At 42.3% G+C, this 17,339-nt stretch overlaps 1 protein-coding gene across 3 annotated transcripts in view; it reads right to left on the bottom strand.

The window, feature by feature from the left end:
* The window catches only part of Morc3 (microrchidia 3), a 43,957-nt gene that overhangs the window by 25,351 nt on the left and 1,267 nt on the right, over nt 1–17,339 (bottom strand). The window contains exons 2-7 of one of the 3 annotated variants that reach the window (XM_006523060.3): nt 9,284–9,356; nt 6,401–6,533; nt 5,679–5,774; nt 5,373–5,587; nt 3,297–3,444; nt 1,450–1,597 (exon numbers count right to left, since the gene is read on the bottom strand). In XM_006523060.3, the coding sequence (XP_006523123.1) occupies nt 1,450–1,597; nt 3,297–3,444; nt 5,373–5,587; nt 5,679–5,716 (549 nt within the window). In that variant the 5' untranslated portion in view covers nt 5,717–5,774; nt 6,401–6,533; nt 9,284–9,356. The other 2 variants (NM_001045529.3, XM_017317059.2) reach the window with 2 other exon arrangements.

The following is a 17,339-nucleotide window of genomic DNA, read 5'->3' as shown; positions in this document are numbered from 1 at the left end:
TGTCCAGAGTGCTGAAAAAAAGATGTGCGTTACCATGCCCTGCTTGTCTTCATTTAACACGGGCAACTGTAGCTAGGCATAGTTATGGGGTAACATGCCTGTGGCCCCAGTAACTAGAAAGCGGAGACAGGAAGACTGAGATGTGAGACAAGTCTAGGCTATGCAGGAAGACCTTATCTCAAAAAGTTAAGAAAAGCTAACTTCAGAAAGCTAACCAACATTGCACTAACACGTTCCTCCCCCCCACTCCCCACTGCTATGAGGGATCTCTGAAGGAAATGTGCTGAGTGACTCGGATGGAGAAAAGGCTCAGCAGAGAAGCAAAACCTCAACACTTCTTACTTTTCCCCGGCTCCCGATTTCAGGGTCTGATGTCCTTTCTAAAACTCACTCACAGTCTTGGAAAACAGCGCATCACACTGTGTGCTAAGCGCTGCACTGCCACTGTCTCTTCTCAGGCCTGGGACCTGCTCACACACAGGCATGACTAACAACAGTGGCACATCCCAGTAACAGGATGTGATAAGAAATAGTGTACATTTGCTGTTGTAATTACTCAGACCTTAGGAAAAGATGCATTATCATCACACTTGTAAACATTATGTTCAAACTGTCACCTAAACACAATTGATAATCACCTTGGAGACCATCTCTGGGAGAGTCTCTGGAGGATTTTCTAGATTAGGTCATTCCCTGGGTTGGGGGTCCCAAGCTACATAAACTAAGACAATCAGCTGAGCCCTCTGAGGACACAATGTGACTATCAGCTGCCGTCCCTCCTATCACACACACACCTTAGAACTGAAGCCAAAAATAAACCCACCTGCTTATCCTTGTCTGCTGGGAGACAACTAATACACTGTATCTTATAAGCATAACTTACTTCTAAATCAAGAGATACCACAAAATGTCATTACCATATATTATCTAGCTTTAGACAAATCAAGGATAACCATGTGTCTCCTACAACACTGGCATTTTAAAGCACTGAGTATGATGTTCTGTGACTTCATTAATCAGTATGGTCACCATAAGATGCACTGATTCCTCAATTCAAATAAACTAATTACAGACTGGAAATGAAAAAGCACTGTAATAATTACAACAAGGCTCTCTCCCTTCCTGCTCTGCAACCCGAGCTATCCTCAAACTCTCTATGTAGGTAAGGGTGACCTTGAACTCTAGACCCTTTGGCCTCCACCCCCAAGTGGCTAACACAAGCCTGCTAACAGTTATAGTACTTTTTGTTGTTGTTGTTTTTGTTTTTCGAGACAGGTTTTCTCTGTATAGCCCTGACTGTCCTGGAACTCACTTTGTAGACCAGGCTGGCCTTGAACTCAGAAATCCACCTGCCTCTGCCTCCCGAGTGCAGGGATCAAAGGCGTGCGCCACCACACCCGGCTGTTAGTACTTCTTGATTGCTCATTTCCAACAAGAGTTAGTACATACCCTTAAGGAATAGTCACTCTCAGGGGCAATTTGGTCCATTCTTTCTTGTTTCTTGTACCCTTTCCTCCCTGCAGTCTCATCTAAATCCTCAGGAATTCTGATGTCGTATTTATCCTTTTCAAAATCAAATTCTGTTGCATTTTTGTAACTGTAAGAAAAAAATTAGAAAAGGAAACTTTAACTTCACATCAAGAAAAATAAGCAAATACAAAGTGGTAGGGAAATGAATGAATGGTGGATGGATGTGCAAGCAAACCATAGGCAAGGGGTCAAAAGGCAAAAACAAACCCATCAAAGCCACATAAAAAGCACTCAGGAAGATAAAGGAAAAAACGGCATCATGTTTGTCAGCACCCATGCCTGCCTACATCATAAAATGGTGCAGCTCCTCTGCAGAGTCTGCCTAACAATACAGCCACCATAGAACCTACAAACTACGCTCCTGGGCATTCCCAAGAGATGCATGCCTGCAGCAATGTTTGCAGCAATGTTTTTTATTTTTTTGTTTTGGTTTGGTTTTGTTTTTTCAAAATAGGGTGTCTCTGTAGCCCTGGCTATCCTGAAACTTACTCTTTAAAGTGGCCTCAAGCCCAAGAGATCTGCTTGCCTCTACCTCCAGAGAGCTGGGATTAGGGTAAAGGTATGCACCTCCACGGACTCCCAGCACACAGCAGTATCTCTAGTAGTGCCAGGCTACAAACCACACATGTTCTTTAACAGGTGAGATGGAAAACGATGGAGCTGAACTCACAATGGAATGTCAGCGTGAAAAACAGGACACTACTATACTGATAAACACCAAGACCTGGAAACACCAGCATGGATCCCAGGAGTTTCACATCTGGAATTATCTTTTAGGTAACTTTTTGAAACCACAAGATCAAGCAATGGGTCAAGGTCAGAGGTTGCCAGGACTAGAGAAGCACAGCAGAGAAGCAAGTGTGGCCACAGTGTGCTGTGATGCTTCTGTACTGAGCCAAGTACCTGACTGTATTGCACTGCATCAAGGAAAATACCCTGGCACTATTAACACCTAGAGGAAACTGATAAAGGGTAACGGAGCTGGAGTGCACATAGGTAACCAGTTACTGCAAAAGAAACTGGAGAGTTTGACCGAAGAGAAAGAAAATAACCAGGAGGAAGGACAAGACGGTAAATGTAAGCAAAAGGAAAGAGAGTATTAGAAAGAAAACCAAAAACAAACAAACAAACAAAAACTAATTCTAAAATGCTTTAGTTTTAATGCCATTACTGCTTTATTTCTATGGCTCAATGAATTATATGCATTTCACTATTAATATTTATTTTAAAATTCTTAATTGCAAAAGATTGTACCCAAAGACAAAGAATTACTAATTTTAGTTTTTAACTATTTTATTCATTTATTTAGTGTGTGTGTGAGTGAGTGAGAGAGTGAGAGAGAGAGAGAGAGATCTGAGGGAAGGCTTGTACTCATGTTATCAGGCTTGGCTGCAAGCTTAGCTTTATCCACTGAGCCATCTCAAACTCAAGAACCATAAAATTTTAGCAAGGCAAAACTCTCACTATTTACTGGATTGGTAGCTCATGCGACCTAATTTTCAGCAGCCAGAGTATCTAGTATTTCTCAGGTAGGTTTTTTTGGTTTTAGCCCGAGAATGAAGTACTACTATACAGTGCTGCTGGGAACTGAATGACAGGACTAAGAGCAATTGAAAAGTGACTCTTTGAAGACAAAGTGGGCTCAATGCCAACGAATGTGTTTTGCATTCATTTCAACTCTGTGCAACAAGGGTTAGACATAATGCAACCATACTGCGCATGCACTTCACCTCCCAATGGTCAACTACCAACAGGTCTCCATTTACCTTCTGAGATTCCAAATGATGATTCTTGTCCCCTTCTTACCCATGATAGCATTGAGTTCTGCCAGTAATTTCTGTTCCGTAGAAAACAGAGAATGTTCCAGAATTGCTGCTAGGCTTGCTTTTGATTCTGTTAAATTAATCATCTGACGTATGTCCTTAGTTAAAGATTGAAATCAACAAGTTTTACATAATTGTAATACGGGAACCAGCTTTAATAACTTCAATAGAAACCAATTCCTAAATATTTTTAAGTCTTAAAACAGTAACATAAGTTCTAATGAACAAAAAGAAAGATGAGGAATGAGCATGTTATAGGAGAGACACCTGCACCCCAACTGAGGGGAGACACCTGCACCCCAGCTGAGGGAGGACACTTGCACTCCAGCTGAGGGAGGACACTTGCGCTCCAGCTGAGGGATGACACCTGCACCCCAGCTGAGGGAGGACACTTGCACTCCAGCTGAGGGATGACACCTGCACCCCAGCTGAGGGAGGACACTTGCACTCCAGCTGAGGGATGACACCTGCACCCCAGCTGAGGGAGGACACCTGCATCCCAACTGAGGGTAGAGGGCTATGAGTTTAAGGCAACCTTACCTCAACCTGTAAAATGGGAAGGGAGCAAATGCATTCCTTCTAGATAACTCAGTGCTATAGGTCAATGAGTTTCTAAAGCCATCTCACTCTTCACTGTTAGTAGGAAAACTTTTGAGATAGGCCAACATTGTCTTTTTTATTAATCTACAATAAGCTTGAAATAAGGAACAGTATAATAAGCAAAGTGGTCCATGCTTATAATCCTTGCTGCATAAGAGGCTAAGGCTGCATTCCACCCCATTCTGAAATCATGTCTAAGAAAAAGGAGGCCTGTGGAGTTAAGTCTCTGCTCAGTGGGACTGCAACTCAAACCCAGGTCCTCATATGTATCAGAACAGAACTCTACTACAGACCTCATCTCCAGCCCTAGATAAAAAGTAACACAGCTAGGCATGGTGGCACCCAGCACACAGGAGGGAGATGGAGAGGCAGGCAATCTCTGACTTTAAGACCAGTCAGGGCTACCTAGTGAGACCAACCAACTAATAAAAAAATAAAAAAGCAAACACCACAACCATAACCATATTATGTTAAAGATTTCCATTGTATATTTCCAGGAAAGAAAGAAAAACAAACCCTCAACTTTAGACACAGAGTAAAGAAAGTATATACAGACAGGATTTGGAATATATATGATTTAAAAAACAAAAACAAAAATAAAAACAAACAAACCCACCCCCCAAGAGTTTGGGAGCTGGAGTTTAGTTCAGTGGTTAAGAGCACTTGCTGCTCTTATAGGGGGAGGTTCTATTCCTAGCACCCACATGGCAGCTCACAGCCAAGGGAAGCTAGGAGTGGTGGTATACACCCTTCATTCCAGCACTTGGAAGGCAGAGGAAATCTGGGAGGCAGAGGCCATCTTGGTCTATGTAGCAAGTTCTAGGCCAGGTGAGGTTAGGCTGCAAGGCTAGATATTAAGACTGTGTCTCAAAAAGAAAAAGAAAGAAAAGAAAAGGTGTCAAGGAGTCAAAGAAATTGGAACTTTTGTGCTCTGTTGTGTCAAAGTAGTTGGTGGCTGCAATATGGCTCAGTAAGTAAAAATCTACCAAACATCCAGCCTGAAGGCCTGAGTTCAATTCCTGGGACCCACATGGTAGGGAGAGAACTGACTCCTAACGTCATGCATGGCCCGTGTGTGCGCAGAACCAGGGGAAGCAACGCCTTCTGATCTCTGCAGACACCACAAATGCACACATCTACAGTGCAGACAGAGCCTATACAGATAAAATAATCATTTTAAAAACAACAGAAGTTTGGACGAGTGAGGTGTTGTACGCTCTTAATCCCAGCTCTTGCTTGCATGGGATGGAGGTCAGTAGTCTGCAGACAAGCCTGAATAACATGAAAGAACCCTTCCTAAAACAAGAGAAGACACGGCAAGACAAGAACTAAAGGAAATAAAAAGCAATGTTCCATTCTTTTCATTTTTGTTTGTTTGTTTGTTTCTCTGCAGCATTCATTCCACAATCAAAAGGATATGGTGTTTGTTGAACGTCACGATCGGGACAACAACGTGCTCCGCCTTTATGACTTCCAGGTAGGTCTGAGACAAGAAGCCCACACTCATGGTTTCTCCATTTTTGGTAAAAACCATTGCATCTTTGCCCAGTCGCATAGAACCTGACTTGAAGCCATTCCCGTACAATCCAACTGGGACATGACCATTCATGGTGACTTTGTCACTGAAGCCAAAGCTAAAAAGAAAGAGTTAAACAATAAACATTCATATTCTTTCATATTTAAAAATTAAGTATTAAAATTTAATAAATTTAATAAGTGTAGTACCAAGTAAAAAGCCTGGTTAAAATGGTGACTCCACCCATCCTGGGAGTGTGGTCTTGGGCACATTACTGTGACCTCCCTTGATGTCTTTTCACATCTCTGAAAGGAATGCATTTCAGGCACTTCCACCAGCTCAGCACCTGGAATGTCTGGCTAAACGTCTGGGTTATTACGTGCGGCAGGCGTAAGTACCATTTCCTCTAGATCTGAACAATTCTCATGTTCTACACAAGACTGTGGCATGTAATGATGGGGTCAATCTGACTGTTTGGCAGCATAAGAGACATTTAGGAGACAACTGAAGGCTTCTGCATCTAGACTCTCCCTCTGCTTTACTGTACACTTCAGCACCCACTGCAGACACACCTGACTATTTTATGCCTCTTCAGTCTCTTTAAAGACAACTCCCCATCTCCAATAGTAAATCCCATTAGAAACACAAGTTAAGTCTAATTTATACCAAGTAAAAATAGCTATTATACAATCCCAAAGGGATGCTGGAATTTTAAGTAAGGCAGATATGGGCAGGGATGCTGAGCATGGTGGGGATATGAAGTGGTGTGCATAGCCTGGCTGTAGAAAATAACAGAAGACCTAACCACACTGTAGGCATAGCATTTCAGGTTTTAAAGACAAAGCTTAAGGCTATGAAATGGTTTTTTGCATGACACAGGATAATTTTCAAGACAGAAGTCATCATTCCCCAAACTGTAACACGTTTTTACCTTAGCATTTTATGTAACTTATCTGCTGTCATCCCGTTGCCATTATCAGTGAATGTCAAGCATATATGGTCACTAATCACTGTTTTATCGATCCAGATCTGTTTAGCATTCACATCAGGATCATAAGCATTATCTGGAAAACAGGGTTTTGAGAAATTCTGAGCCTGCATTTAAAGCCACTGTAATTAGAACAATGCGTAACAAGCAACAGAACAGCATTACCACTTTAAAAGCTCTAATGGTTAGGAATTCCTAAGGTTTGAAAACAAGAGAATAAACTGCCTTCATTTCCTAGGAGAAAAGACTGGCACCCACCACACACAAGTGTGAAACCCACTACTCACTCACATTCACAATGGTGACTACAGACAAGCCCGTCTGTAAGGGAAAGTGAGAACTGAGTGTCAGATCTCTACCACTTGACCCAGAAGCTAAATAACAGCTAATAAAGAAAAGAGAAGGCAGTATCACTCTCCTCTGAGCCACACACACAGATCCACCACCTACAAATATCTCTGTGATCCTTGTCAGGTCCTTCCAGCTTACGACTCTATCACTACACTCTTCTCATCTAACAAACACCTTTAACATCCTTGTTTAGACACTCATTTCTCTCCAAACAGGCATAAAAGAATATATTTAAAAATGAAAAAGGGCTGGAGAGGGCTGGTGAGATGGCTCAGCAGGTAAGAGCACTCAGTGACTGCTCTTCCAAAGGTCCTGAGTTCAAATCCCAGCAACCACAAGGTGGCTCACAACCACCCCTAATAAGATCTGACGCCCTCTTCTGGTGCATCTGAAGACAGCTACAGTGTACTTATGTATAATTATAAATAAATCTTTAAAAAAAATAGAAAGAAAAAGGGCTGGAGAGATGGCTCAGTGGTTAAGATCACTAAGTGCTCTTCCAGAGGTCCTGAGTTCAATTCCCAGCAACCACATGGTGGCTCACAACCATCTATAATGGGATCTGATGCCCTCTTCTGGTGTGTCAGAGGACAGCAACAGCGTACTCATAGATAAAATAAATAAATCTTTTTAAAAAAATGAAAAAAAAAATTAACTGTTATCAGTAATAATAAAATCAACTTGTGATTTATTCAAGATCCATCTGAATAGCCCTTAATTGAAACATACTTTGAAATATTTATTAGAAATAAGTTAAATTGTAAATTAACATACAATTAATCTTTTCTAACCACTTCAGAAATGATAAAAAGTATTTCATTAAGAACTTAAGTTGGGGCCAGGCGTGGTAGCACACGCCTTTAATCCCAGCACTCGGAAGGCAGAGGCAGGTGGATTTCTGAGTTCGAGGCCAGCCTGGTCTACAAAGTGAGTTCCAGGACAGCCAGAGCTACACAGAGAAACCCTGTCTCAAAAAAACAAAAAACAAAAAACCAAAAGGAAAAGGAAAAGAAAAAGAAAAAGAAAAAAGAACTTAAGTTGGGGGCAGGAGAGAAGGCTGGCAGTCAAGAGCATTAGATGCTCTTTCAGAGAACCCGGGATTCAATTCCCAGCATCTACATGGCAGCTCACAACTATCTCTAACTCCAGTTCCAGAGGATCCAACATTCTCTTAGAGACATCCATGCAGGCAAAACAGTGCACATAAAATAAAAAAATAAATAAACCAATTTTAAAAAGAAAAAAGAAACTGAAGCTTGGTAATACCATAAGGAAAACCACTGTTAGGCATGGGAATCTCTGCTCGGCTGCCAACAAACACAATGAAATATGAGAATACCTGTAGGGTCATAGCACTTCCATTGTAGATTTGGGAGAAGAAAAATTGAAATCACCCGAATGTTTGCTAGTGCTGACTCAAAAAACTCAAAAAACTAAGACTCATTTAAAAATATATACGGGGGGGGGGGGGGGGCGCTGGTGAGATGGCTCAGTGGGTAAGAGCACCTGACTGCTCTTCCGAAGGTCCAGAGTTCAAATCCCAGCAACCACATGGTGGCTCATAACCATCCGTAACAAGATCTGACTCCCTCTTCTGGAGTGTCTGAAGACAGCTACAGTGTACTTACATATAATAATAAATAAATCTTTAAAAATATATATATATATATATATATATGGAAATTCGTTGAGAATCAAATTTCCCCCTTTGGGCTGGAGATAGTTCAGAGGTTAAGAACATTGGCTATTCTTCCAGAGGTCCTGAGTTCAATTCCCAGCAACCACACAGTGGCTCGTATCCATCTATAATGAGATCTTGTGCTCTCTTCTGGCCCTCTTCTGGGGTGAGCTTTGAGGTTGAAAAAAGTCCACACCATTCTCCCATTCTCACTTAGTCAGTCAGTCAGTCGGTGTGTCTGTCTGTCTCTGTCTCTGTCTCTGTCTCTCTCTCTCTCTCTCCAGGCAGAACATTGTATACATAATAAATAAATCTTTTTAAACAAATCCCCTTTTAAAACATAGACCTAAATTGAAGAAAATCATGACCTCCTAATACGAATCTGCACGTACCTTACCTTATCATGCTCAGTAGATAATTAAGGTATACTCATTCCCTTAGAGGGATCAAGAAGTAACTGTCATAAATGCAATACCACCTGAAAGATGAAACCTCTCTGGATGGTACACACAGTACTGGAAAGTGTAATTCTTATTTTTTTACTTTCATAAGAATATAAATATTTTCACCGTAAGTGCTATGTCAACTTAGCAAATTAAGTGCTAAAAGCAATGAAGCACTTGAGTAATACAGGAAAGGCTGAGGAGTAATCCACCTGAAAGCAACTTAAACGACGTCTAAGTAGGAATGCACACTGTTACTCAGGATACACTTTGAAAAGGCATAATTGCATATTATTTTTCTGAAGTCAACTAAAATTACAATTAAGAGACATAATGAAACAACAATGTACATACCTATTAACTCAGCAACTGCACTGAACGGCCAGGTATGACTAGTAGAATTTGTATGTAAAAACTTCGGGCAAAGCTGAAACAAACCAACAATTCATAAAGTTTAATTCAGCCCTTAATTATAAGCACAAGACCCAATAAAAACTGTGTTAAACAACATTGATGCCAAATAAAAAAATGTCTGATTGCTTGCTCCAAGAAGATAAAACCTAGAGGCTTCCTGGAAGATAAGGCTGGAGAAATAACTCAATAATGTTCACATGGAGCCCTTCTTAAAACCCTGTCTCCTTGTGTCCACAATGCAGAGCTTGCCTAATTCCCAATTCCTTTGTAAGACTTGTTTTAAATGACCCAACCGAGACCCTAAGGACCCACCAACACCGGTTCCTAAATCCTTCCTTTGAGACAAACTCTTGCCAAGAAGGTATTTGGTCATCAGTGTAATGACCTTACTAGCTTTGCTTCATCTACTGGCTTTGCTGGTTGCCTTTCAGAGACTAAATATCTGACACCTCAAGTTGGATTTATTTTCTATTCCAAGTTTCTTACAGTCAAACAGTGGCCTGTGTACATCCATGGCCTCTTCAAAGAATCTCAAATATTACTTCCAACAACAAATGAAGGTTTTTAAGTTTTCCAAGGTTTTAAAGTACATCTTTACTCTCAATAATAGGGTATGGAAGGAGAAGCCAATAGGAAACTTAATTTCTTGAACATTTGGTGGCATACACACGTAATAAGTTAGTTTAAACACTTAAAAAAAAAAAAAAAGACAGGGTCACGTATCCTAGGATAGCCTTGAACTCCCCTTAAACTTCGAATCCTCTTGCCTCCACTTCCCCAACACAAAAGGTTGGGGATGTAGCTCAATTGGTGGAACGCCTGCCTAACATTCACAAAGCCCTGGGTTCAACTCCCAGCACTCCGTACAACTGAGCATGGTGACCAAGAGCCTATAATTCCATCACTAGGAAAGCAGAGTATCAAAACATAAGCAAGTTTTAAGTTGGCACCCAGCATGAGCTGTTGGAGATGTGGCTACAGAAAACCCAGACAACTGCAGAGATCAGCTCCCTACAGGAATGGACATGGCAAGCTGACTCCAAGGACCGCTAAGACAGGCAGACTCACAACAAGTCAGCAGCCTACAAACAGACCCTGAACATATGGCACCAAAATCTTCACTGGAAAAAGCCCTTTCAACAAATGGAACTGGGCAAACCAAATTCCTGCATTACAATACATAGAAACTACGTCAAAATAGATCAAAACCTAAAATAGCCCAGCATGGTGGCGCACACCTTTAATCCCAGCACTCAGGAGGCAGAGGCAGGCAGATTTCTGAGTTCGAGGCCAGCCTGGTCTACAGAGTGAGTTCCAGGACAGCCAGAGGTACACAAAGAAATCTGGTCTCGGAAAAAAAAAACAAAACAAAACACTGCCATCACCATCAATAACAACAAAACCCACCTAGAATAAGAGATAAATTGTTAGACTTTAGAAGAAAAAAGCTTCAAGACATTTGATTTGGGAATTATTTCTTGAATATAACAAAAAAAGGCATATAAATCAAACTATATCAAATTTTAGAACTATGTATGTAGAGGAATTTTAATCCAGCAACATGGCTGCTCTAGCAAGAGATCACATCCAAAGATATGATCCAGCCAGAATACAGACACACCCTTAGTACACATCTTTAATCCCTAACAGTGAAGGTAAGGTTTGTTTGTAGAAGGAAGCAGCCAATGTTTGAAAGTGGCATCTAATTGAGTGGCAAAGTGACCAATCAGAGAAAGAGTTGTCAGAGATAGGATACTCTCAGTTCACATGAGAACAGCAGAGGGAGAGAGACTACATAAAGAGCAGAGAGAGTGAGAAAAAGGTGTGCAGTGTGTGTGCCCGTGATGTGTGTGTGTATGTGTGTGTGGTATGTGTGGTGAGTGGCAGTTTCACAGAGACAGTTCTACAGAGATAGGTTACAGAGAGGACAAGCCAGAGAACAAGAAGGAGATTAGGACAGATTGTCAAAGTTAGTATGAGGCCAGGCAGAACAATTCAGTCAGAAGCCAAGAGCAGCCAGAATGAATCATTCACCTTGGAAGATTATATTGTACAGAGGTGGGAAGCTTCTAGGACCAGACTTAGGGATAGTTAGAACAAAGAAGGAAATGCCCAAGCCATGTATTTGCACAGCTTGGGTACAGCTCTTATCTCATCACTTCAGCTGAAGAAATGAAAGTGACATTTATGACTGTACATCTAAGTTCACCAGCAACGTAAGAAACAGCTCTCACCCCAAAGGGGTAAGAGACAGTTCATTCTAGAGCCAAATGTTCAAGAGTAGTAATAATCTGATGAAATTTTTAGAGTAGCAGAGCAAAGGAATCCAAGTATCATGGCTTTTGGGTACACTAGCTGGTAGGTTACAGTAAAGCTAGGAAAATGCTGTTTTCAGCCTCAGATGCTTTGGACAGCATTCCTTGACCTTTTGGTTGAGAGAAATATAGGGGTCCATCCATATACTTCAAATGATTTTCCCAATGCTCAAAGACCTTAAGCCACAGGGGAGGGCAATAATGGCTATTAAAGGGCCAAAGATGTCTTAAGGTAACTTGGCTCTGAACTCTGAATCCACATCACTGATGTCAATTGGCCTTCGAAGTCCCAGCTTTTCCCAGGAAACCTCAATCACAAAACAAATGACAGTGAAAACCCTGGGGACAGACACTGGTGGCAGGGTACTTGTCCAGCAGTTACAGCATCTTGGGTTTCATCTTAGCACCAGAGAAAAGCAAAAACTTAAAAAAAAAAAATTCAACTTTCAGAATTCAATAAAGCTTAAACCAGAGTTTGGTTCTCAGGGTCACACTGGTCAGTTTCTATACTTTTTATTCTCCTGATACAATTGCTGTCTGGGGCTTACTGCCTCTGTCTGCTAACCTAGGCTGAGAATGCTCAGCCTGAGACTTACCACTGAGTAAGCTCACCCTTCCTAGTTCTTCCTGAGCTCTGGCTGACTGCATTAATTCAGCTGTTCTGGCTCAAAACTCCTCTTCAAGATGACTCAAAACTGGCTTCTTTCTGCTTCTCACTGAATTGCCCTGCTTGGTCTCAAAGTAACTCTAGCAATTTGTTCTAATCTTTTGGCTCCTTCTAATTCTCTGGCTTGTTCGGTCTTTATTTGTATCTAGCTTGCTCTCTCTTCAACCTCTCTCTGTATAACTCTACTGATAGCTGCCTCTGATTTTCATGAACTGACTGAACAGAACTCAGACATCCACCTGCCTCTGTCACCTGAGTACTGGGTTAAAGGTGTGCGCCTCCATGCCTGGACCTAAGCTTTTCTTTACCGAATGTTGCTCTATACAAGGCTGACCTTGAACTCAGAGATCTGCTTGCCTGTCTCCTTGGATTCAAGGTTCCTCTGTATTCCAGCCAGATAACACAGACCTAGAAGATTTTTTTTTTTGGATGTGATTTCTTGCCATAGCAGCCATGTTCTGAATTGAAATTCCTCGAGAAGCCCCTAAGTGACTGTAGCTCCAGCTCTAAGCAAAGCAATTGCCTTTCCTGGCTTCCACACGCAAACTCTAGCTCACGCTCTCTCACATGCTCTCTCTCAAAAAAACAAAAACAAACAAAACAACAACAACAACAACAACAACAAAACCCCACCAACTCTAAACAGTTGCAGGAGGCTAGCTAGGCGTACATGGCTTTTATTCCAGCTCCTGGAAGGTAGAGAATCTCTGTCAGTCTGACCATCTTGGTCTATTGTAGCAAGTGAGGCTAAGGGGCAAAATATTGAGACTGTCTCAAAAGAGGAAGCATTCAAAGAAATTAGAACTTTTATTGCTCTGTTGTATCAAAGTAGTTGGTAGCCTAAAGGCCTGAGTTCAATCCCTGGGACCCACATGGTGGGGGAGAGAACGGACTCCTAATCTCTGTTCTCTCATGGCACATGTGTGCATGCCCTCCACACCACAAACAAACAGACAAACAAACAAACAAATAAATGATTAAGACAGAAAGTCAGACAGAAAGACAGACAGACGGATGGAAGGAAGGAAGCAAAAGAAAAAGGAAAAGGAAAAAGAAAAATGCTGTCAGGACCAAAATAAAACAAGGTAAAGCCACATAGGGAGGGAGGATCCTTGAAAATATTTTCCAGGTAACAGAAACCACCACAGAAGACTGCAAAAACCACAGCCTCATATACAGATTCAAAGCAGTTTTTGAGCATCCATCACTGGTCCAGAAACTCACTGATCATCCTTGAGCTGATGGTACCCTGGTGTTCCTTGCATCCACAGACAACTGTTTCAAAACACAACCCTTACCCACTTACTTTTGGTGTGCTTGTCTTCCTGTGCCCTCTATGTCCATGATGGCTACTGTATTCTGCTTGGGTTTCCCTGCCATTGCAATCTGCTGTGCTGGAGAGCCACCCTGTATTATTTAGGCTAACACTTGCTGGGAATATAACATGTACAGCCGCTATGGAACACAGCATGAAGATTCCTCAAAAACTTAAAGCATGGGCTGGCGATATGGCTCAGTGAGTAAGAGCACTCACTGACTGCTCTTCCGAAGGTCTTGAGTTCAAATCCCAGCAACCACATGGTGGTTCACAACCACCCATAATGAGATCTGACGCCCTCTGCCAGTACGTCTGAAGACAGCAACAGTGTACTTAACGTATAATAATAAAAAAATCTTAAAGAAGAACATTATCACCAAAACAAACCAAAAACTTAAAGCACAATTCTGTTATGGGTAAGAGAATCACACTCCTCATTCACACCAGAACCTTGGGTACAAGGAGACTGATCTGTCCAAAGTTACACATCGAATCATTTATGTCAGGACTGCGGCCAGGAGGGCAGGCTCAGCCGATGCTGTAAGTCACTCAGTGCTTACTAAGGAGTAAATCCACACAGTCCTAACAGAAGATTAAAGAAGTCCCCACACCTTTATCCAGCCAGGGAATCCCACATGATAAATGCTGGGTGTGTTCTGAACACAGCAGGAAAAAGACCTCTATGATCCTGTGAAAGTGTGAACGATCTACTGATCAGTATGGAGGAAAAAAAACATATAAATCAATGGCTAACTCCAGGGAAAGTAAAAAGCTGTATAGAAAATGCAATCACAGTACCATGCCAGGCATATCTGAGAATAAAAGAGAACAAACCGCCGGGCATGGTGGCACACGCCTTTAATCCCAGCACTCGGGAGGCAGAGTCAGGCAGATTTCTGAGTTCGAGGCCAGCCTGGTCTACAAAGTGAGTTCCAGGACAGCCAGGGCTACACAGAGAAACCCTGTCTCGAAAAAACAACAACAAAAAAAGAGAACAAACCAACTCCACCAAAAATAAGTAAATGAAGTAATGCCACACCTCAGGAGCGGGTGAGCAGTGCACCTGTATCAGCTGGAGGCACAGGGATCTATCTGAGGGTGGAGAAAAGCCACCAAACAACAGAAGAAAATGAAAAATGTTTATTTAGCACTCTGCACTCCATGCTAGGATCTCAGACCTCCTAAATGACTCTAAAATGTGTGTAGAATAGCCTAGAAATGACACACTGAAGAATGTTGCCCTTCCATGTCCCACGCCCTGGAACTCACTCTGTAGACCAGGCTGGCCTTGAGCTCAAGAGATTCGCCTGCCCCTACCGTCCCAAGAGTTAAGATCAGAAGTGTGTGCCACCACTGCCCAGCTTAGTTCTATGGCCTTTGATAAATGAAAAGTTCATGTCTTAGCTTCTCCCCTACTCCAAGCAGGTCACAGTTATATGTAAACTGTACACGGTGTCTACAATAAAACTATGAGCACTAAAATTTATGTCACGTCCTACAACTTTTTTTTTTCGAACATTCTGAATGCTCACTTTTAGATCACAGGTCATACATACAGGTGCCAGGCTGGATCTGGTTCATAAGGTAAAAGTTTCAAACCGTCAGGAACCCAAAGCAGACAGTGAAAGACAATGCTGAAGTTTCCAAACAGCCACTGTGCTTAACTGAACATCGTTACAGCAATGGGGAAGAACCCAGGGTCTCAAGAACACCATCTGCCAACACTGCCAACTTAAAGGAATTTGGTCTGCTTGCTTCCTCGTTTCAACAGGGTTTCCCTATGTTACCCTAGCTTGCCTCTGCCTCCTGAGTGCTGGCTTACAGGGACAGGCCAAGCTTTTCTGTTCCTTTAGGATGGTTCTAGAGTCTTTCCCACACCAGGCCAAGTGCTCTACCACTAAGCTATATGCCCAGTCCTCTTTCTCATATTTTGAGACAGGGTCTTACTAAGTCTTACAGGCTGGTCTTGAATTTGTTACCCTCCAGTCTCAGCCTCAAGAGTGCCCAGTATCAATTCAATCTTTTTGTGGTGGGTTTGTGGGGCTTAACACGAAAGTAGAGGCCAGAGGCTAGCTTGAGAGTATCTTCGACCTCGATCTCACTAGTCTTATTTTTGAGACAGGGTCTCCCACTAAACCTAGAGCTCACTAGTCTGTCTAGATTGGCTGGCTAATGAGATCCAGTCAGTTACCTCCCTAGTGCTGAGATTATAGACACGTTCCTGGGGGCTGGGGACCTGACCTAAGGTCTTCATGATTTCACCGAGTGCACTTTACCAAACTGAGCCGTTTTCCTGGCCCTTCAACTTTGAAGAATCAGAGAATGCAATATGTAAGGAGGGAAAAAGGTTCAGATGCAGAACCAATTAGACATGTAATTCACCCATTTCTACTGATCAGGACTCAACCTGGGAGTTCTCTTTAGGCTGTGGCTTATCTTTCTTATTGAGTAAAGGGTCAAGAAAATGGTATAAGCTGGCCTGGAACTCTTGATCCTCTCACTTCACCTTTCTTAGTGCTGGGCTTATATTACGCCTTGTCACTTGGATGTAGCTTTTTAAAGAAATAGCATTTGTATTTTATTTTTGGTACTGCAGTAGAACCAAGGGCCGTAGCACATGCTAAGTGTGTGCTATATTACACTGGGATATATCCCTGACCCAAAATAGAGACTTCAAATACTTGTGGCAACACCTAAGGCTAACTGTCATGAATGGAAGTTCTCTAAAGGTCCATCTGTACTGAGGATCTTGTATATGTTTGGCTAACCATAACATCATGATTGAGAAATGGAATGTTGTATGACAGCCAAAATTCTCTTGAGCTATCTTTAGTGCCCTCAAGTGCTGGAGTTGAACTTGGGCCCCAGACATGGCGGCAAGTACTCTCCCACTGAAACACAGCCCAGTCCTCTTTCCTTTTTATTTTGAGACAGGTTGTCTAGGCTGGCCTTGAACTCACTCTGTAGCTCAGGCAGGCCTTGAATTTGTAGTCCTACTACCTCAGCCTCCACAGTGGATAAAATTACAGATGTACCACAAGGCCTGACTTCTTAGTCTCTCTTAAGAGCTACTTACCATCAACTCTGTATTTGACCTAGCATCCCTTTGCTAGGTAAAACTCTCAAATGTATTGTTGGGCCCAGCAAAGATCTGCCTGCTTGCTACCTGACCCCTCCAGCCAGTACTTCTGCAAATGTACTCATCTATGCATTTATTTTGTTGTATGATTTAGGACTTCTATAAGGCTGGGGATACAGCAACATAAAGAACATTTGCCTGGCAATCAGGAAGTCAGCCACTTGTTGGGTAACCCAAGACACACACTCACCACCACCGCCACCCCCATTACTCACAGGAATCTAAATCCTGTTCCAGGACCTTAGTCACTCATAATTGACACAGGATAATTTCTATCACTATCCTGGGAATAAGAACTCTTTTGGCGCCGGGCAGTGGTGGCACATGCCTTTAATCACAGCACTCGGGAAGCAGAGGCAGGCGAATTTCTGAGCTCGAGGCCAGCCTGGTCTACAGAGTGAGTTCCAGGACAGCCAGGGCTACACAGAGAAACCCTGTCAACAAACAAAAGAGCAAACAAACAAACAAAAGAGCACAAATTGCTCTTACAGAGGACCAGGATTCAGTTACCAGCACCCCATGGGCCAACTCATAACTAGCAGTGAGGGTTCAGAAGT

This window comes from Mus musculus, chromosome 16, assembly GCF_000001635.26.
Source record: "Mus musculus strain C57BL/6J chromosome 16, GRCm38.p6 C57BL/6J".
In the NCBI taxonomy this organism is placed as follows: domain Eukaryota; kingdom Metazoa; phylum Chordata; class Mammalia; order Rodentia; family Muridae; genus Mus; species Mus musculus.
The sequence above is the reverse complement of the archived record's forward strand: the minus strand, read 5'-3'. Positions and strand labels throughout refer to the sequence as shown.